Source organism: Dipodomys merriami, unplaced genomic scaffold (assembly GCF_024711535.1).
Source record: "Dipodomys merriami isolate MVZ:Mamm:240054 unplaced genomic scaffold, mDipMer1.0.p SCAF_60, whole genome shotgun sequence".
Classification (NCBI taxonomy): Eukaryota; Metazoa; Chordata; class Mammalia; order Rodentia; family Heteromyidae; genus Dipodomys; species Dipodomys merriami.
Window position 1 is genome coordinate 1262501 of NW_027206180.1, and position 22324 is coordinate 1284824.

The 22324-nt window shown below is 47.0% G+C and overlaps 1 protein-coding gene across 1 annotated transcript in view; it reads right to left on the minus strand.

The window, feature by feature from the left end:
• LOC138814512 (bMERB domain-containing protein 1) overlaps positions 1-10543 on the minus strand; it is a 43190-nt gene extending 32647 nt beyond the window's left edge. Inside the window, exon 1 of the mRNA XM_070003438.1 lies at positions 10274-10543. Coding sequence (XP_069859539.1) covers positions 10274-10379 — 106 coding nt within the window. The 5' untranslated portion in view covers positions 10380-10543. The remainder of the gene's footprint in view (positions 1-10273) is intronic.
• Positions 10544-22324: the final 11781 nt, after the last annotated feature.

The window sequence follows — 22324 nt, forward strand, 5'->3', positions numbered from 1 at the left end:
AATCCTTCCAATCTCTGAGATTACAGACAGATGCCACCACTCTCTGCTCTTGGTTGGGATGGGGTGGTCTTGCACGTATGCCCTGCCGGCCTCAAACATGAACCATTTTTACTCCATGTCAGGCTGCCAAAGTAATAGCAAGGAGTGCAGAGACAGACAGACAACTGGAATACCTCGTTTCTCAGTACAGCTCTGTTCCAAGGAATTCGGGAACATTAAAGAAAGAATAACCAATGTGTCCTTCCTTCTCCCCAACCTCATCAAAAAGAACTGCTCATTGCTGTTCGCCAGCAATGGATGGGTGACTGGCTGGCTGGCTTCTCTCCTTTCCTAGCACACCTGGGGATGGGGTTAGAGCATCAGCCGGGCTCTCCACACATCCAGATCACGATCCCAGAGCCAGGGTGGCGGGTATTTCTGGTCACCCTCCTGCAGCATTTCCTTTGTTCTAAAGTGGAACTGACCGTTCCTCCTTCACGGTGTAGCAAGTGGGAAACTTACTGGGGAGGAACACCTAGGAAAAGCAAATCCCTGTTGCTTGGGAGAGGTCTCTTTACACATCACAAAGCTTGTGATTGTGTTTCTCTTGGCTCCATCCTGAGCATGTCCAACCCTCTTGATGGCCTGTGTGTGTGTGTGTGTGTGTGTGTGTGTGTGTGTGTGTGTGTGTGTGTGTGTACCTCTGTACACAGAAAACGGAGACATCTGTAGGAACTAGGAACTACGTTGGAACTAAGATGGGCTTGGCTATCTGAATCTGGAACTCAAGTGTTTAGTGCTTGGGGTGTAGCTTAGTGATTCTGTGGATTCCATCTTTTGTTACTCCCTTTCCCCCTCTCCCCCCCCCCCACAGATGTGTGGATAAACCCATGTTCCAATCCTAAGTGGAATATGATTTTGCAATAAGTTGCCCTGATATCTGCTCCAACACAGATGAGTCAAAAGCATCACGCTAATGACGCCAGCCAGACACTCAAGGTCACAGGCTCTGTGAATCACACTCAGATAAAATATCCCAAGTAGGTTAAAGACAGAGATGCCGAAAGCCAGGAAAGCTAAAGATTTGAGGTTTGTAACATGCTACCCTAAAATATGCACCTTGGCATTTGAGAAAGCAGCAAAGGAAGGTCACTTTGACCTTCACATGTGACAGGTGTCCTGTCTTGTCCCCAAAGGAAAGAAATGTCCACACAGGGCATCAAGAATATGAGCAAGCCGGGCAGCAGAGGCTTACACCTGTCATCCTAGCTGCCGAGGATCGAAGTTCAAAGCCAGCCCAGGCAGGAAAGTCCATGAGACTTTTATCTCCAATCAATCAGAAAAAGCTGGAAGTGATGCTGTGGCTCAAATGGCAAAGTGCTAGCCTTGAGCACAAGGAGGCTCAGGGACAGCGCCCAGGTCCAGAGTTCAAACCTCAGGGCTGGCAAAAAAGAGAATGTGAGCAAACAGGCCTGGCTAAGTGTCCCCTCCTTAGTCCCCCAAGTCTCCTCCTTCAGCTTTTCGAAGCCTGTTTGTGAGCCAGACGCCTGGCTCACGCCTATACTCCTAGCTACTGACATCTGAGGAACATGGTTCAAATCCAGCTGGGGCAGGAAAGTCTGTGAGACTCTTATCTCCCATGAAACACCAAAAAGCCAGAAGTGGAGCTGTGGTTCAAGTGGTAGAGCACTAAGCCTTGAGCACAGCAGCTCAGGGATAGCGACCAGGCCCTGAGTTCAAACCCCACAACTGGTACAAAACCAACTAAACAACGAAAGTTGTTTGTCTTCCACCACAGCCAAACACAGTGGCTACTGGATTCTTTTTTTTTTTAAGCGACTCCACTTCAGCCTGTGTGGTCTCGCTAGCCCTGTGCGAGTCGATTCTGCTCTTCTCTGTGTGTGTGATCAGGATGCCCTGGGAATGATCCAGGGTATTACACGTGGTGGTGATGAGCTAGGAGACACATGCTTTACTTGTGTCACTCATCTAAACACAGAAACAGCTAAGCAGAGGTAGATCCCCAGAGACCGCTGCCCAAGGTTAAAGGTCAGGGAGGCCATGCCTAGTCATGCTAACGGAGAGTGTTAATCTAACTGTCACATCAAGAAACAGCCATCAAAGCCATGAAGCGAGACTACAGCCAACTCGATTGTGGACCTTGAACTCAGGGCACTGTTCCTGAGCTCTTTTGCTCAAGGCGAGTGCTCTACCACTTTGAGCCACAGTTCCATTTGCAGTTCTTGAGTGGCTCATTGGAGGTGAGAGTCTCATGAGGACTTTTCTGAGGCTGGCCTCAAACCAGGATCCTCAGACTGCAGCCTCCTGAGGAGCTAGGATTACAAGCGTGAGCCACCAGCGCCTGGCTGATGATTTGTTTTTGGAAGTTTACCAAACACCATGCAATCATTTGCACCTCAGCTCCATGGATTAGCAGGTACCTGCTGCAGCAATGAGAAGCTGGTTGATTGAATGTGAAGCTCCAAAGGGCTGGGCAGTGCTCTGGAGCCTGGGCCTGGGAAATGCACAGGAGCGGGCACTCAGACTCTCTGGACACGGCCTTGCAGCAAGACAGAGGCTCATAATTGTTCTCAGTTTAGCCCATAAAGCCGCGCTTGACCCTATTAAGACTCATCTCAAAGGCCAGCGAACACGCTCCCGTGGCAAAATAACAGAATTAATCTCTCGACAGCATTTAGCTATGAGGGTGAGGCAGCGGCCTTGATTCTGTTTTGGGAGGACTGGGAGAGAAAGGATCTTTCAGGGCCTGTGTCTCCGTGATTGGAAACAGGGACTATTTTCACTAGACCTAAAATCAGCAGAACTCAATGATCATCTGGCCCTTATTCCAAATGCTACTGTGCCTACAAGGGTATTACAGACAAGGCCATCAGTTAATATGTAATGGACAGATACATGGAGGATGGAGGGGTGGGTAGATGTATGGATGTAGGGGTGGGTAGATGGGTGTGGATAGGTGGGTGGGTGGATAGATAGCTGGGTGGGTGGATGGTTAGGTAGGTGGATGGATGAATGGGTGGGTGGGTAGATGGATGGATGAGTGGGTAGATTGATGGATGAATGGATGGATGGATAGGTGGGTGGGTAGATGGATGGATAGATGGGTAAGTGGGTAGATAGATGGATGGATGGGTGAATAGGTGGATAGATGGATGGATGGATGGATGGATGGTTTGGTGATGGATGGACAGATAGACCAATAGGTGAATGAATGAATGACCTGTTTGGAAACGTAATTCATGTCATGCACTGTAGTGATCTTCCATCTTGGATTTTCTGGAGCCCATCTAGTTGAGCTCTTCGACGCAGTGCCACCAGCAGCTTCTCCTCAGCCTGCTCTGTGCATGTTGCCACATACCCTGAACGGACTTAGTCCCGCCAGCTTCAGTACCATTTGGTGACATGTATATGGTAGATGCTACCCTGCCAGAGTTCCCCTACTTCACCATGGAACGATGGGACTGACTATGCCCATTTCAAGGATGAGAAAACCTAGGTTTAACACTAGGAAGCAGCAGTGTTGGGAAGGAAACCCAGTAGGCACCCACATGGGAGCTACTACATAGTAGGCCTCTTTCACAAATGAACAGTTAAGGAAAGAATGAATTGCCTCTTTTTTTTTTTTTTGTCAGTTGTGGGGCTTGAACTCTGGGCCTGGGCGCTGTCCCTCAGCTCTTCGGCTCAAGGCTAGCGCTCTACTACTTGAGCCACAGCGCCACTTCCGGCTTTTTCTGCTTATGTGGTGCTGAGGAATCGAACCCAGGGCCTCATGCATGCAAAGCAAGCGCTCTACCACTGAGCCACCTTCCCAGCCCATGAATTGGCTCTTAAAGAGGGACTTGTGAGTAGTGGTCTGAGAACTTCTACTTGTGCTGACTCCCATCCCCAGCTCCTCTTTGTAACAGGGAATCACGTGGGAACCACACAGGCCCCCAGACTCCCACAACCCAGAAGCCAGCAGAGCCAGATTTCATTACGCTGAGGGGGAAAGAAGCAGGAAATAAAAGCAAACAAAAATCGGGCTCACTGAGGACTCTGGCGGTTGAAATCCTTCCTGCCTCCGGCTGCAAGTTCACCCCCCATGCCCTTCCCTCCTCCCTTCCCCTCTGGAAATTCTACTCAGCCTTCTGGCTCAAGGCAAATAAACACTCCTCCTGGCTTCCTGTCTGGAGTCTCCCCCTGAAAGCCAACCTTGGCTGAGCATGGAGGCTCATGCCTATAATACTAGCTACTTGGAAGGCTGAGATCTGAGGATCATGGTTCCAGGTAAAGTCCATGAGAACACCCCCCACCACGACTACCACACACACCTCAACCAATAGCTGGGTGGGGTGTGGCTGTCATTCAGATAGGATGTGAAGCCTAAAATAGGAGGATCGCAGTCCGGGCTTCCATTTTAAAAAACAACCAGCAGTGTACCAAGGATAGCAGATGCAGACAGAAGCACTTGGTGTCCAAGAAAGCACCACAGGAGACTTCTTAACTCCCCAAACCCCAGCTGCCCAAAGAGGGGATGAGAATCCTGCACCAAGCAGAGAGATTGTTGGAAGAACCGACTGAGCTCAACTCAGCTAAACTCATGCTCTGCCATTACTATTACTAAGCGTTTAAGAACTAATCAGAGGCCAGGAATAGGCTCCATTGATTGTTGTCCTTCCATGACCACATTTAGAAGCAAACGCTTATTTAAAACGAAGCACAAAGTTATAAAAAAAAATCAGTGGATTTGTTCAAAATTACCTCCTAGACTAAATCACCACATTCGCATGCTTCCAATCCTGCTCTTTAGCTTCCTAATAGTTTGCAGAGCGAGTTATCTAGCCACCGGAGCAGGGACTGCCATGTCTTTTCATTCTCTCTGTGTCTCTGTCTCTGTTTCTCTGTGTCTGGTCCTAGGCAGACACTCTACCACTTGAGCCCCGCTCCTCATTCTTAACTCCTTTGCTTTGCAGGTAGGAGCTTGTGCTTGTACCCAGGGCTGGTGTCAAACTGTGATCTTCCTATCTTCCCTACTTCCTAAGTAGTTGGAATTATAGATATACCTCATGATACCTGACCGAGATTGTCATGTACACACTCACGTGTGCCAGCACACACGCACACACGCACACATGTGCACACACACACACAATTTTTTGGCCCTATTTGTATTTGAATTCCTGGCCTGTCCTTGCTAGGCTGGTGCTCTACCACTTGAGCCACGCCTCCATCCCTGATTTTCACTTGTTATTTTTGTTTGCTTGTGTGTTTTGGTCAGTTGTGAGGCTTGAACTGTGGGCCTGGGTGCTGTCCTTGCACTCTTCAGCTCAAGGCGAGCGCTCTATCTCTTGAGCCATAGCACCACTTCTGGTTTTTTAGTGGTTCATTGGAGATAAGAGTCTCACAGACTTTGCTGCCTGGGCTGGCTTTGAACCGTGATCCTCAGATCTCAGCCTCCTGAGTAGCTAGGATGACAGGTGTGAGCCACTGGCGCCCGGCTCACTCGTTATTTTTGATAGAGTGCTTTACTTTCCACCAGGTGGATGCCTGAGCCATGGTCTGACAATGTTATACGTTCGGTCATCGCTGGGCTGATAGACGAGCACAGCTGCACCTGGTGTCCATCTGAGGTATCTCTAATTTTTTTTTCTGCCTATACTATCTTGGAACCACGATCCTCCCAATCTCAGCTTCCCATGTAGCTTGGGATGTAGGTGGACGTCACTGTGCCCAGCTGTGGGTTGAGAAGCTTTTCTGCCTGGGCTTTTCCTGGAACCGTGGTCCTCCCAATCTGTTTGAAGTCAGCCAGTTTGAAGCCAGCCCAGGCAGAAAAGTCAGTGAGACTGATCTCCAATTAACCAGCAAAAAAACGGAAGTGGTGGTATGGCTCAAAGTGGTAGAGCACTAACCTTGAGAAGAAGAGCTTAGGGCCCAAGCCCCAAGTTCAAGTCCCATGACTGACCAAATAATTTAAAAAGCTAGAAGTGGAGCTGTGGCTCAAGTGGTAGAGCGCCAGCCTTGAATGAAAGAGCTAAAGGACAGCACACAAGCCCTCAGTGCCCTAGTAGCAGCATACACATATTCGCACACATACACACACACACACACAGAGAATACTATTACTAAAAGTAAAATAGTAAAAGCAATCTCAAATTGCACAGATGAAAACAAATAGAAACCTTTCACTAAGAAGATTTGGGATACATAGATTGTCAAACAATCCATATTATTTCTGGCTCTGCCTTGTTTATAAGCAGGAAACACCGGCGCATTTAATGATCTGTTTGCTAGTCTGAACACATCCTTAGACTTTTAAATAACAGTCATCTCCCTTGGGCCTGGGGAAAGCTTGCTGCCTGCGCCTTCTCTTCCCAGCCCATTTACTTCTAGCTTGATGTTCTTGCCTCTTGGCGTTCTGACCTGGCTAGCACAGACACCTGTCCCGACCATCTTCCTTTAAGGGACATTCAGATTTGCCAAGAAATGACCGCAGCACCCCCACAATCACGCTTCTCAGAAGCCCGGCGGTTTTCCCAAAAGCCACCTTGTCTTCATGTCTCCTTCAATTCATCACAGTTGGTTGCAAGCAGTATTTTTCTATACCTCACCACACTGAGATGTCACTGTGCATTTTTTCCAACTGAGTTTTAAGAACAACAACAAAAAAACCAATACAAGATTTAAAAAAAACAACAATAACACAAAACAATGTCACTGCTGTCCCAAATCACTGCCAACAGGGCTAAGCACAATGGCCTAGAATCTGTTTCAAATACAAAAAAGGTCCTAGAGGCTCACCCGAGACCCTGGTTCCATTTCCCCAGCATTGCAACAGAAAACCAAGAAGCCAATGGTGATGAAAAGCCTTTCCCCACGCATTCCCCACAAAACAGGTGGGGTGTGTACACAGTCAGTACCCCAAACTTACAGGTAAATGGCAGCGATGGGAATCTGTGGCTGGCAACCTTGGAAGGATCTCTGCAAACACTGCTGGGGGTCTCTCACTCAAGACTTCTTAGGACAAGCACTGGGCCTGAGGGAGCGTGTACAAGTGCCATGTCCACATATGGACACTCCAAAGACTGAGCAGCAAACTCCCCTCCCCACACTTCAGAGTTCAAACGGTGCTATAGCGCATCATATCAGCTCTTCTCTAAAAGCAGTAGTTGACAGGCAGGACAGCATCTGATGCAGCATTAACAACTCATTAACAACTCATGTTACACAATCTCTCCGTGTGTGTGTGCGTGTGTGTGCGTGTGTGTGTGTGTGTGTGTGTACTAGTACTAGAGCTTGAACTCAGGGCCTGGGTGCTTACCATGCTTTTTGTTTGTTTTTGCTTGAAGCTGGTCTCTATCACTGAGCCACCCATCACTTCTAGCTTTTTGCTGGTTAATTGGAGATAACAGTTTCACGGACTTTGTTTTTTTTGGGGGGGAGGTGTGGGGTTTGTGCTGGCTTTGAACTGAGATCTATAGATCTCAGCCTCCTGAGTAGTTAGGGTTTACAGGTGTGAGTCACCAGTGCCCAGCTCTATTCTTTTTAATTTATACATATTTGATGTCCTGCCTAAAAGAGTTAACAATATGTCTTCTTTTTCATGGGTGATTTCTATTCTCCAGTGTTTCCTGCACTGGTGCATTGGTTCAGTAACTGTTATGCCCTTGAGTTGATCGTATTAATTTTCACACTTCGTTAATAAATAAATAGAGGCTCAGATTTGTGGAATGGATCCTCTGTGAGTTGTGTGCTCCTATAAAGCTATTTTAGTAAAACAAAAAAAAATGCTTGCAGAGGTGAGAAGAGCCTAGAGACCAAAACTTGCCAGATTTATGGTTCAAAAATGGGACTTGGTCTTGTGATTTGAAGAGATCTAAAAATTGAATGAAGAAAAGGAGGTAATAGATTGGGGAGTGGTGTAAGGCAAATTAAACTCTGTGATCTTATATTGGCCTGGGAAATAAGCTTCAGAATCATTAAAGGTTTAGAAGAGGAAGAGTGAAAAGCTTTCCTCCAAGCCTGGTGCCCAGTGGTTCACATCTGTGATCCAAGCTACTCAGGAGGCGGAGATCTAAGGATTTCGGTTTGAAGCCAGCCTGGGCAGGAAAGGCTGTGAGACTCTTATCTCCAATTAACCAGCTTAAGTGTCAGAATGCCAACCTTCAGTGAAAAAAGCTAAGAACAGTGCCTAGGCCCTGAATTCAAGCCCCAGGACCAACACACACACACACACACACACACACACACACACACACACACACACACACACACACACAGAGTCCTTCTTCCTAAATTTTAACAGTTTGTAGCCTCGGAATCAGAAGTACAAAATCCTCAGGGGCTACTGGTAACAATTGGGTGCTGGCTGCAGTTTTTCTTTAGCTCTGATTTTTTTCTCCCTAATAAAATGGTGAGAAACCAAAAAGCTCTAAGTGTGTTTATTTAGGGACTGTCCAACACAGCAGTTCTAGTTCTGGAGATGGCTCTCTGTGATTCTTTGGGAAGGATCAAAGAAAGTTCTTCTATAGTAAATACTGTATGTATTCTGTAATCTATGTAATAATTTACACATGCACACAGAATGTTAATAATATATATCAGGCACTTATTTTGAGCTCTCCATACACAGTCTTCTTTTTTTCTGTTCCCAATATATCCAGAAGGTAGACATGGTTTATTATCTCTACTTACAGAAAACAGGGACAGAGGGACACTTAGAAACACATCTAACATCACATGGTTCACGTGGAGGAGAGTGAGGTCTCAAACCAGGGCTTCCTGGTGTTCTTGGGTCTTCAGGCTGCCTAGCTTTTTCTCTGCAAAGCCCAGCACTGTTCCAGAAGATTGCATACTTGTAAAGCGAATGGTCAGCTTCTGGGACTCTCACTAACCTGGCCCCAAATCCTGGCTCTGCTACGGAACAGTCAAGTGTCCTAATAGGTACTAGTTTCTTCAGACAGGCCCAGAGGAGTGAGAATTCCACAGGAGCTGCTTTGGGGAGTTCAAGGAGATGCTACATTAAAGGTTCTTTGCAGGGGGTGTTAACCCAACTGTAAAAGGTGACCATCCTTGTTTTAATTTTGAGCTTGTGAGCCACAGAGAGCATCAGTTATGCCAAAGCACCAACGCCAAAGAGTTTGGGAAGGATAAGAAAAAGATGAGGAAGGACCCATCTTTTAAAAATAAGAAAAAGGAAGTGGCGCTGTGGCTCGAGTGGTAGAGCGCTCGCCTTGAGCTGAAGAGCTCAGGGACAGTGCCCAGGCCCAGAGTTCAAGCCCCATGACTGACCAAAAATAAAAACGTTTAAAAAAAAAAAAAAAGGAGGACAGAAAAGAAAAGAAGGAAAAAGGTTGACAGCATTATGGCATCCCTCACAGCAGGGGAGAGAAACAAACACATTGGAGCGTGATTTTCAACTTGAATACAGTTCAGCCAGTCCAAGAAGATACTCTGAATTCATGGTACCAGAGATAGAGAAAGCAAGCATGCACAAACATACACACACACACACACACACACGTGTGTGTGCATGCACACACATGCACACATTTTCTTCCAGGTAGAGACCGGAAAAGGAATACATTTCCAAGACTTTCCCCAACAGAACCCTTAGTGCTAGCGAACAGCACTGAGCCAGGTCACCCAGGGTCATTCCAGGGAGCCATGGGGTCCCAGGCAAGGGAGAGGGTCTTTCTCACCCTGATAGTCAGGGGGAAGGGGCACACGGGAGCAGGGGAGGTGTGGGAGGTTGGCAGGGGCAGCTGGTAGCCCTGGGCCCTTGGGGGGAGCTGCCTTTCCCCTTTAGCTGAGTCTCAGCTATTGTGTCCTATTCATTAGAAACAAAAATCCTTTATTTGGGAATGCTGTGCACAACCCCACCCCCAAAAAAAAGCATCATTAAGAGAAGGATACACACAGCAGATCTGTTTTAGAGGCAGAAATTAACTCCAGGAGGAAGGAAAGGTGGAGGGGGGGGTGTCTTCAGGACTGACCTCCTCCTCCCCTCTCCCCCTGCCCCCTCCGTGGACACTCCCCCCTTCTCCAGCCCCCCCCCCCCCCCGCGCAAGCATCCGTGCAGGGGAGACCTGGGGCTCGGGAAGTCCAGCCCTGGGCCAGGCTGAGCTGCCTGGTGATTCCTGGGCAAAGCCCAGCCCAGGCTGCCGCTTTGTTCGCAGGGAGAGCGGGCTGTGGCATCCCTGCGCACCCGGCACCGCCAGCCAGCCTGGGAGGGCGGTGTCCCGCGGGATGGGGGGCCCACCCCCCCACGCCTGGACCCCCCCTCCCCACCACTCACATCTCCCGATGCCCTCCGCTCTCCACGCCGTCTCCTCCACCGCCCCATAGCGCCTCAAAGGTTTCTCGGCTTCCAGATGGGTGGATAAAGATTGCTTTAACTCCATGGCTGAACCCCGCCTTGCAGGTCGAGGGGTTCCCCCTCCCCTTCCCCCTCTACTCCATCCCTGCCTCGGGCTGCAGAGAGAGAGAAGCGGGTCCAGCCAGCAGCGTTTTAAGGGGCTGGGCGCTCCTGACAGCTCCGCTGCTCCATCTCTTCCTCCGACTGGTACCCAAGGTGGGGGGGGGGGAGGAGAGGGATGCAGGGCGCATGCGCAGTAGCGGAGCTGGGGAGACTCTGGGGGCTGGGGAAGGAGAAAGAGAGGGCAGATGCCCAACTCTCAGAACAACAACAAACACAAGTAAAATAAAACCAGGCAAAGAAGTGAGATCAGGGCTTCGGCCGCCCGAACTGAAGCTGAAAGCTGAGCTTGGCATTGGAGGGGTGGGGGGGTGGGACTGGGCTGGAGGGGGGGGCTTGTGAGCTGTCAGCAGGCTGGTAGGGTTTTGGTGGGATTGGTGGGCCTGGCGGGCCTGGTAAGCGCTCTCCCTCCCCTCCCTCCCCACCTCTATCTTCTCCCCCCACCTCTCTCCGCGATGGATCCCTCTTTCTAAAAGTGTGGGCAAGCTAAGTGTGACCCTTGATCTGTGTTCTGTTGAGCTTTGTGGGGATTCCTGTAGTCTGCTCATGGGTGTGATTTGAATATGAAATTACACACACACACACACACACACACACACACACACACACCTTCATTGACTTTGCATTTGCATGGACCTGAGATGGAGGGAGAGAGAGATGAGAGGGAGACTGAGGGGAGAGGGGGGAGAGAGAGATTGATTTTCAACACTGGGACAACAAAACTATTTCGGACATGGGTCTCTACTTTCTAGGAACCTGGTGATTAATTCTACTGACAAAAGATGGAAGCATTAACAACATAAAGTGGGCCAGGTGCTGGTGGCTCATGCCTGTCTACTCAGGAAACTGAGCAATGATCAGAGGATTGCAGTTCAAAGCCAGTCTGGGCAGGAAAGTTTGTGAGACTTTTATCTCCAATTAACCACTAGAAAACCGGACGTGGAGCTGTGGCTTATAGTGGCAGAGCACTAGCCATGAGCACAAAGGCTCAGGGATGGCACCCAGGCCCTGAGTTCAAGCCCCACTACTGACCAAAAAAAAATTTTTAAGTTATTATCAATAATGAACTTCTATATAGCTCAGGGGAGAACAAGGAAATGCCATACAAAATCCTAAAATATTTAGGACTAGATAACAATAAGGGTACTATATATTAACATTAATAAGTTGTTTGGTTTGGGGTTTTGGTTTTCTGTTTGAGACAGAATCCAGCTATATTGCTCAGGCTGGCTTCAAACTTCTGGGCTCAAGTAACCCACATTATTAGTTCTCTTTATTTGTGACTCCATATCCAGCCCTTGGCAACCATTAAGGCTGTGTTTCCCCGCACACATTTCCTATTCTGGAGATTTCATAGGAATGAGATCACAGTGCATGGCCCTTGGGCCTAGCTCCTATCACTTTATCATACTCTTGTTGAGGTTTCCCAGATGTTGTAGCATTAGTGGTTCTTTGTTTCAGGACTGATTAATATTCCATTGTATGACAGAGCCAGATTTTGTCTATCCATTCAGCCACTGGTGGATAATTTGAGTGATTTCTACCTTTTGGCTATTGTGAATCATATTCCCATAAATACTTCCATGCTAGTATTTATTTGACTGTTTGAAATTCATACCTAGGAGGAGAATTACTAGATTACCTGGCGATTCCCAGTTTAACTTAATTTTTTTGTTTTTGAGAAATGGCCAAACTGCTTCCACAGCAGCTGAAGATTAGATTCCCTCAGCAACGTAGGAGACAAGCAATTTCTCCATAAGATCACTAAGAGTTATTTTTCATGTGCTCTTCTTTCTCTTTGGTATGAAGCAGTATTTCTTTGTGGTTATTCATTGGGATTTCCCTAATGATAAATGATTGATTAGGTTTCATTGCATCTGTCTGCTGATCATCCATAGGTGTACCTGCTTTGGAGAAATAACTGGTGATTTTATATAGTAGAATACTCCGTGACACTGAAAAAGATAAAACTATCACCCCCATAAAAGGATAAGCCAAGAAATATGGGTTCAGGGATCTTTGTTGTGCTACTTTTACTATTTATTCTCTATGTTCAAAAAACTTCCCTCTGGGCACGAATAGCTCATGCCTATCTGTAATCCTGAGGAGGCTGAGATCTGAGGATCCTAGTCCAAAGTCAGCCCAACTGTAATACAAATAAAAGAAAATAACTTTTATTAACTTTTCCACAAATAAAAATGACCCATAGCCAGGTGCCAGTGGCTCACACCTGTCATCCTAGCTACTCAGGAGGCTGAGACCTGAGGACTGGGTGCTGAGGGACAGCACCCAGGCCCAGACTGGCCCACGACTGACACCCCCCCAAAAAAGACCCATAACACACAAATTATGCATGATTTTTTTAATTGCACATAATCTGGGTACAATAGCATTTATATTTTCAAACCCCGGGCATTACACACCAATACTAGTCTCCAAACATCATCAAAATACTGATGGTGACCTCCTACAGCTGTCATGAGAATTAGTGATTTCCTGGATTCTCCAATGTGCCTACCGATTAGTATGTATTCCTTTTAGAATCAGAGGAAAAGGTCAGTAATTTTCATTTTGCAGTATGGGAGTTTTAACTCAAGGCCTTGAACTTGCCAGGCAAGCCACCAACCACGTGAGCCATACCCAGTCCTTCAGCTTTTAGTTTGATTTTTTTGGGTCGCTCGTGGAGCTTGAACTCTGGGTCTGGGCCCTCAGATCTTCAGCTCAAGACTAGGGCTCTACCACTTGAGCCACAGCACTACTGGTTTTCTGGTGGTTTATTGAAGATAAGAGTCTCACAGACTTTCCTGCCCGGGCTGGCTCTGAACCGTGATCCTCAGATCTCAGCCTCCTGAGTAGCTAGGATGACAGGCGTGAGCCACCAGCAGCCCAGCTCAAGAGATCGTTTCCTTTAGCATGTTCAAATCAGCTCTCCTGAGCAGCTGTTGTCTTATCATTCAGAAAGAAAAGGGGGTGGGAGAAGGGAATAAATTCAGTGTCTAAAGCTGTGAGAGTCATAGAACTCTGCAAGACTAAGGAACAAAGCAAAGCCAGCTGCCTTAGGGGCCAGAACCCTGTCTGTCTGCATTAGTTAAGGACGATAGAATACTTCAAGCTCAATAACTGGCGGAGGCAACCATCTGTGTGGCATGATTAAGAGCCTCCTCCTGGCCTAGCTCCCCAGCCTGGCCCAGCGCCTCAGCTCTGCTGGGAATGCCAAGGACTGGAAGGGACGCAGGCCGAGCACACAGAGCCGGAGCAGCAGGGGACAGTGTGAGATGCTTTCATCACTGTCATTATAGTTGATTGAAAAGAAGAGGAATGCGATATCACCCAGCTAACTTCATACTTTTTTCCGACATGTTGGCAGTTTCCAAGATCCATGACATCGAGCTTCTCAGAGCAGCATGGCTTTCAAAACAACAACAACAAACAACAAAACGCTGTCTTTGAAATCTGGAGGATCTCTCTCTAAGTCTTGATGCCATCCCTCCGCAATGATGGTGACCCTGAATGACCCTGAATGACCTATCACTTTATCTGAGCCCCAATTTCTTGCTCTTTCCAATTCTAGCCAAGCACTGTGGTACATGCCACCCTGTCCCCGCCATTATTTAGAGTTCAGAGCCATTCCTGACAGGCAAGTAAGTCCACCAGAATCTTATCTCCAGCAAAAAGTCAGAAGTAGGGCTGTGGCTCAAGCAAGTAGAGCACTAGCCTTGAGCAAAACAGCTAAGTGACAGCACCTAGGCCCTGAGTTCAAGCCCCAGCATGGGCATAAAACAAAACACATAACAAGACACTACATTTGTAATGATTCTTGCAGGTAACCTGGAAGTGACTTAAAGTGTGTGGGAGTAACTGGCCTCTACAGTACGTTAGCATATAGAATAGCACCTGTGCACAGGTGACAGACAGATATTATGCCACTTTACATGGGAGACTTGATTCAATGTGGGTTTTGTCATTTGCAGGGGAGGAAAGGTCCTGGCATCCCTCCCACGCCCCCCATAGACACTACAAGACAGCTAGTCCTACTGTGTGCAATTGGTCCTACTATGTGCCTTCAAGCTTGCAAATATAGGACCTCATTTGAATGCTGACTCCACGGAAGCAGAGACAAGTTGAGCTGCTCAGCCAAGGCTCACAAAACTAGTCTGCACAGCCCCAGTGCCGCAAGGCCCATCTCTCAGAATTCTTCTTCCTATTATTAGAAAACATTCCCTTGTGGAGACCTTAGGGATTCGGCAAGGGAAATATTGCATTACTGTAATATGACTCATCAGCCCGATTTAATATTACCTATTCATTATGACACAATGATACTTGCCTGAAGTGAGGAAAGGTGGTTGGCTTCTCCCGGGGCCTGGGTAGACACGGATCGCCAAATGGTAAACATGGTACATGGCATGAACAACACACACCATCAAGAGGGGGAAAAATTTTTTTTTGATGACTCAATATTTATGGGGTTGAAAATATGGGCATAATTCTGATCAGCATCTAGGGGACGCTGACTCATAGTAAAAAACGTTTGTTGTGGCCATGAGAATGCAATTGGAAAATTGAATCGCACTCTGCTCCATCAAGTATTACTTTCTTGTGTGTGTGTGTGTGTGTGTGTGTGTGTGTGTGTGTTTGGTTTTGGTGCTGGGGCTTGAGTTCAAGGCCCAGGGTCTGTCCCTTCATTTTTTTTTTTTTTTTGCTTATGTGGTGCTGGGGAATCGAACCCAGGGCCTCATGCATGCAAGGCAAGCGCTCTACCACTGAGCCACCTTCCCAGCCCCTGTCCCTTCATTTGTTCACTCCACGCTGGTCCTCTATCACTTGAGCTACACCTCTACTTCCAGCTCTTTTTGCTGGTGTATTGGGCATAAGAGTCTCACAGATTTTTCTGCCCAGGCTGGTTTCGAACTCTAATTCTCAGTTCTCATCCACCTGAGTAGCTTGGATTATAGGCATGACCCACCAGCACCTGGCTGAATGTTACTTTTATTAATAGAGAATATGCTAAGGCTGGGAAGGTGGCTTAGTGATAGAGTGCGTGCCTAGCATGCATGAAGCCTTGGGTTCAATTCCTCAGTACAACGTACACAGAAAAAGCCAGAAGTGGTGCTGTGGCTCAAGTGGTAGAGTGCTAGCCTTGAGCAAAAGAAGCTCAGGGACAGTGCCCAGGCCCTGAGTTCAAGACCCAGGATTGGCAAAAAAGAAATAGATAACATGCTAAATATCAAGAAAGATGGAATTAGACCATCTCTGACCAATAGGTCAGACACCAGCATGTAGGTACAAGGGATATTGTTTTGATATTACTTCATTGTGGTTGCTGAGGATAGAACCCAGGGCCTTGTGCATACTAAGCCTCTCCTCCTCTTTCAATGATGGGAAACAGAAAAAAAGCACTGCTAGTCATTATCTCCTGAGCTTACAATTCATGTCTGCTCATTTCCTCAATGTCACCTATGCAATGTTCTACCCAAACCCGGGCTTGCAAACTCAGAGGCCAACAGGGCGGATCGTGTGCACGAATATCTTAGGTGGGTGGTAAGACTGTAGAAAGGGAGATCCACGGTGAGCTGTCCAGGCACCCCAGCACATGGCTTCAAGGAGAAGTCCAGCAGCCCTGTGGCTCCATCTTCCTGGGTTCTCTCCTTGAGCTCTTTCGCTCAGGGCTAACCACTCTACCATTTTGAGCCACAGGGCCACTTCTGTTTTTCCGGTGGTTAATTGGAGATAAAAGAGTCTCATGGACTTTCCTGCCCAGGCTGGCTGTGAACTTTCATCCTCAGCTCTCAGCTTCCTGAATAGCAAGGATTACAGGCGTGAGCCACTGGTGCCCAGCATTCCCCAGTTTGAGATGTCACACACTCAGAGACCTGGCCAGAGGCTGGATTTCTCAAAGGTCCCCACAGACCAGGCGGGGCCACTCATCCCAGGAGAGTGACATAGAGGTGAGCAGTCACCATGGCAACCCCAATGCGGCCAGGGTGATGTCTTGAAAGTCCTGATCAGAGCTGTGGATTACGGAAGTGAGGGCTCATAGTGCACATAGTTTCACAGTGGTGGTGGTCAAACCTTGACCTGGTTCTTCCTGGCAGGTGTATCTCTGCACAGTCTGGCTGGAGGGCAGGGAGGGGAGAAGCTGGAAGGCAGCGCACTTGAGCTGAACTTCGGAGAAATGAATCAGAGAGGGAACAGGTCAGGGGATTAAAATGGAGTCTGCTAGGGCAAGCACTAGGCAATAACTCTGGAAAGGTTTAAGTCACTGGCTGCAGATGACAGTCACGGCTGTCACTCTGATAATCTAGGGAAGGCTGATGATAAATGATGTGTTGGTTAAAATGTCCCTGAAAATCTGAAGAATTATCTTAGTTACTTCTCCATGCCTTCAGAGCTAATCAACTGTGTTGTGTTGTGTATGTGTGTGTATGTGTATTTTGTACCAATACTAGGCTTAAACTCAGGGCCTAATCACTGTCCTTAGCTGATTTGCTCAAGACATGGTGCTCTACCATTTCAACCAAAGTTCTACTTCCAACTTTTTACTGGTTAATTGAAGATAAGAGTCTCACAAACTTCCCTAGCCTGGGATGGCTTCAAACTGCGATCCTCAGCTCTCAGCCTCCTGAGTAGCTAGGATTACAAGTGTGAGTCACCAGTGCCTGGCTGAGGCACCAATTTCCCCGTCTGTGGACTCAAGTGGAGAGTCAGAGCGTTTAGTAAAAACAGACTCTTAAGTCCATGTTACAAGATTTTTAATATAAAATTTTCTAGGTCTTCAAAGCGTGTGGGTGTCATAAAAGAGCAGACTGGACTGACTGTTGTTTTGTGGGAACTAATGTAAAAAATATAATAATCACAGAATTTCATCGTTTTAGTAATAAAAGAAGGATATAATGCAGAAAAATGGAAGTCCCTACATCTAGGTGACTGTGGTGTGTGCAGCTGTTGGCTTTTTCTAGATAGAGAGTGCTTCCTTCACAGTAACACCCCCCAATTCTATCCAGAGCAACACTAATGGACCAGAAGCTCTGCAGTATAGGACACCCTGAATCCGTACCTGCTTCCCAAATCTACATAAATGGAAACCATTGGAACAAATATTCAGTGAATTGGAGCAGAATCTACTTGTATTAGAAGACTCCAATCCTTGAATAACCAGAGACTGATTTTTACCATTGCCCGTCCCCCAGTAAAATCTCTAGTTTGAGATTTATCTTCGCAAGTAAATGCCTTCAATAATCTTGACTTTTAATCAGACTAAACCAAAGGTTACACTTGACCTAATGATGGCTCTAGCTGGCAGTGTATGCAGTCATAGGATGCAGAAATATTCAATTTAAAATGCTGTCCTGTCCACTAACCTTTTTCCTAATAAACAGGTTCCCCTTCTTCCAATCAGAACATCTGATACTTGCTCAGAGGTCCCTCCTAAGAGCCTTTGATCTTGCCTCCTCTGATTGGTGGCTCACACCTTTCAGTTGATTGTGGTTGCTAGGTTACTGATGATTCATTTCCCTTCTGACTCTGAAAGGGTTGGGATGAGCTCCATTCAAGGGGGTTTTCAAATAGGGTTTCTCTTTCTTCCATGGCTAAGGCCAATAATGTTTCAGCCCTGGTGATTGAAGAGTACTGAGCCAGGTCTGGGCCTGCCTGGCTGTATCCTCACGGGAAATAAACAGAAAGGCAATAAGAACCAATTTGTACCTGTCCTGTTCCCCACACCCACACACCCACACACTGTGGCTTGTGCTCACCTGGACCAACTTCGAATCTTGACCTGTCTAGGCCCCATTTGGAGGTTACCTCCCTTGCCCTGCCAAAGAAGTTTCTAGGGAAAGGCACATGACTCTTCATTTATTCTTCACTAAGATTGTTAATCATTGTAGAAGTCATATGCTCCAGCTCTTGAGGACTTTCCTTTGGGCATCTTTCCTTTCGGACATGTTTCTTTTTGTGGATGAATTTCCAAAGTCTGGTTTGAAACTCAGAAATGGATAACTGACTGACTTCTAGATTCCCTGCACTGAGTTTTGACTTTCTCTTCTTTCCCTGGGGCTGGAGAAATGCCATCTGTACAAGAAGAGGTGGAAGGGAATTCAAAGGAATAGCTTTCTTTCTTTCTTTCTTTCTTTCTTTCTTTCTTTCTTTCTTTCTTTCTTTCTTTCTTTCTTCCTTCCTTCCTTCCTTCCTTCTTTTTTTCTTTCTTTCCTTTCTTTTTTTTTTTTTTTTTGTTGGTCATGGGGCTTGAACTCTGGACCTGGGCATTGTCCCTCAGCTCTTCAGCTCAAGGCTAGCACTCTACCACTTGAGTCACAGCACCACTTCTAGTTTTCTGATAGTTTATTGGAGATAACGAGTCTCATGGACTTTCCTGCCCAGGCTGGCTTTGAGCCATGATCCTCAGAGCTCAGCCTCCTGAGCAGCTAGGATGACAGATGTGAGCCACCAGTGCCTGGCTATTCAAGTATTTATTGAGTACATTCTATATATTTCACTGTTGTTTCCCAAAGTCCAGATTCAGGTCCTTTACTGTAAAAGACATTCTGAACACTGCAGGAAGTTTAAAAAGAAAAGAAAAACGACCTCCAGTTTAAATGCCTTTCCTAGAGAATCTAATGCCATCCAGTCAGCTGTAGCTCAATGCTTACAATTATGGCATCCATTCTAAAGGTTAGATGAGGCGTGTTTGATACTATGTAGGTTAAAATCCTGTGAAAGAAAGCTGTGTGGAGCTCAGAAAGGTTTATAAATAGCTTTGCCGAATTCAGGCAGGATCACAAATCTTGTTTCTGAGTTGATACCTACAGGGAGAAAGATGAGGTTTCTAGTGACGTTTAGGAAGGAAAATGTCCACATTGCTGCTTCCTGGTGGCTTTTGCTGAAAAGCACTAACAGCAGGAGAAATACTAGGCACCCTCGTCTCCATTTTTCTGTTTATGTTCGTGTGTGTGTGTGTGTGTGTGTGTGTGTGTGTGTGTGTGTGTATGTGTGCATACGTGCTCACATGCCTGTGTGCTGGTCCTGGGGCTTGAATTCAGGGCCTACACGCTGTCCCTGAGCGTAAGGATATAGCTCTTGACTACTTTGAACCATAGCACCACTTCTGGCTTTTTGGTAGTTAACTGGAGATAAGAGTCCCACTGACTTTCCTGCCTGAGCTGGACTGGAACTGTGATCCTCAGATCTCAGCCTCTTGAGTTGCTGGGATTACAGGAATGAACCACTGACACCTGGCTCATGTCCTTTCTCCCAAGCCATTCCCTCCCTCTACTTCGCAGCCTTCTTGTAGTGGACAGGAAGACAGGAGTCAGTGACTCTGAGTGAAACCAGTCATGGGACAGGGAGCCACCAGACCAACTCTGCAAGTGGTCTCTGACCACCAGAACCTGTGCCTGTGCCCTGACCGGTTAACTATGCCTTCCTACCTTTTGCCTGGTCCCTATTTAAACCTAGAGCTCCCGCCAGCCGCCTGGAAGATGGCTGACAATGAACAAACAAAAGTTCTCTCTTCCTGTGGCCGCACCATGCTGTGGTCAGTCTTGCTCTGTATCTATTTTTGGAACATGTGGCCAGTTTTCACGTTGTGTCTGGGATCTGAACCTCCAATTTTAGTGTGGACACCCCCTACTCCTAAGCAAGGTCCAGGCAGAGGAAGAAACAGGGCTTTTGCCCTTTTCCAGGCCGGCGGTGGCAGGCCTGTCCATCCCGAGGGGTTTTAATGGAGTGATGAGGTGGATGGGAGACCAGGACCCTGAAGCAACCAGCCAATGAGGAGCCAGAAGAGCTCATTCGTCTTTTGTTGTACCAGCTTTTGCGTTAGTTTGTGTGGTTGGGAGACAGAGTCTCACAAATGTAGCCCAAGTTGGCTTCGAACTTTTAATCCTCCTGCTACCGCCTTCCGAGCACTGGGGCTTACATGCATGTGCCATCCCTGACTTGAGTAGGGTTTTTTTTTTTTCTTTAATTTGGGTGTTTTGACTTTTTTTTTTTTTTTTTTTGCCAGTCCTGCGGCTTGAACTCAGGGCCCAGGCACTGTCTCTGAGCTTCTTTTTCTCAAGGCTAGCACTCTACCGCTTGAGCCACAACACCACATCCGCCTTTTTCTGTGAATGTGGTACTGAGGAATCAAACCCAGGGCTTCCTGCATGCTAGGCAAGCACTCTACCGCTGAGCCACCTTTCCCAATCCTGTTTTGACTTTTTTCGTGTGTGTGTGTGTGTGTGTGTGTGTGTGTGTGTGTGTGTGTGTGTGTATGTGTGTGTGTGTGTGTGTGTGTGTGAACTCAGGGTCTCACAATCCCCTTAGTTTTCCACTCAAGGCTTGGAGCTCTGCCACCTGAGCTACGGCTCCACTTCCAATGACAAGGTAGTGTAATCTTGTGCATTGGCTAGATTTTCAGTTCTAGGATTGAGGAACGCGAGCTATAAAAGAGAGTAAGGTTCTGGGAGATCCAAGCAAAGGAGAGGTTGATTTTTATAGACAAAGAAGGGCTTGAGAAAAACAGACACAGACACAGCAAGAGAGCTGGTCATTTTAAATTTTCTGAGGCGACAGGGAAAAAGAATAATAGGGGAAATGAAGGATTATCTAACGCCCAGGTATTTCAGGTGATTTCTTTTGTGTAAGGATTAAGAACGAAGGAATTTCACTTTCATACTAATGGAAGTTGGGCAATTGGACTTCTCTCTCTGTTTCTAATCCTGATTTCCTGCAAGGTCAGATAATCAGCTTAGTTTTTCAGCTTGGTCTCCTTCTTTATTCTGATAAATGAAAATAATGGAAGGCCATTGTTTTGGACCAGGCTCAAAATAAAAATGGAGCTCTTCAGGCTGCGGTTCAAGTGGTAGAGCAGTAGCCTTGAGCAAAAGCAGCTCGGGGCCAGGGCCAGTGGCTCTCGCCTGTCATCCTAGCTACTCAGGAGGCTGAGATCTGAGGATCAAGATTCAAAGCCAGCCCAGGCAGGAAAGTCCATGAGACTCTTTCTTTTTTTTTTGTCGGTCGTGGGGCTTGAACTCTGGGCCTGGGCGCTCTTCAGCTCAAGGCTAGCGCTCTACCACTTGAGCCACAGCGCCACTTCCGGTTTAGAGTTCAAGCCCCACTACCAATTAAAAAAAGAAGCAGCAGCTCAGGGGTGGCACCCAGGCCCTGAGTTCAAAGTAAAATAAAATAAAAATAAATGCTTGACAAAATGAGTGGCTGAATGAATGGTATTATAGAAACATTCATCTGAATTCCCCTCTACTACTTCTTGAACGGATGGCATTCACCCAGTCTTAGGGAAAGACGAGAAAGTCAAAACTCAGGGAATCTAGAAATCAGTCATTAGCTTCGGAATTTCAAACCAGACTTTGGAAATTCATCCACAGAAAGGAAGATGTCCAGATAGTTAATTGTCCAAAGATGTATCTCCGATTGCCAAAAGGAAAGTCCACAAGGGCTGGAGCATAAAACTGCTACAATGATTAATAGACTTGGTGAAGAATAAATGAAGAGCCATCTGCTTTTCCTTGGTAATTTCCTTGGCAGGGCAAGGTTCAAAGTTGGGCCAGGTGAGCACTAGCCACCGTGTATGTGGGGGAGGGGGGGAGCAGAGCAGGTACACATTGCTTCTCATTACCTTCCTGTTTATTTCCCATGAAGATACAGCCAGGCAGGCCCAGACCAGGCTCAGCACTCTTCAATCACTAGGGCTGAAACCTTATTGGCCTTAACCATGGAAGAAAAGAGAAGTTCTATTTGAAGGCCCTATTGAATGGAGCTCATCCCAACCCTTTCAGAGTCAGAGGGGAAATGAATTATCAGTAGCCTAGCAACTACAATCAACTGAAAGGTGTGAGCCACCAATCAGAGGAGGCAAGAGCAAAGCCTTTT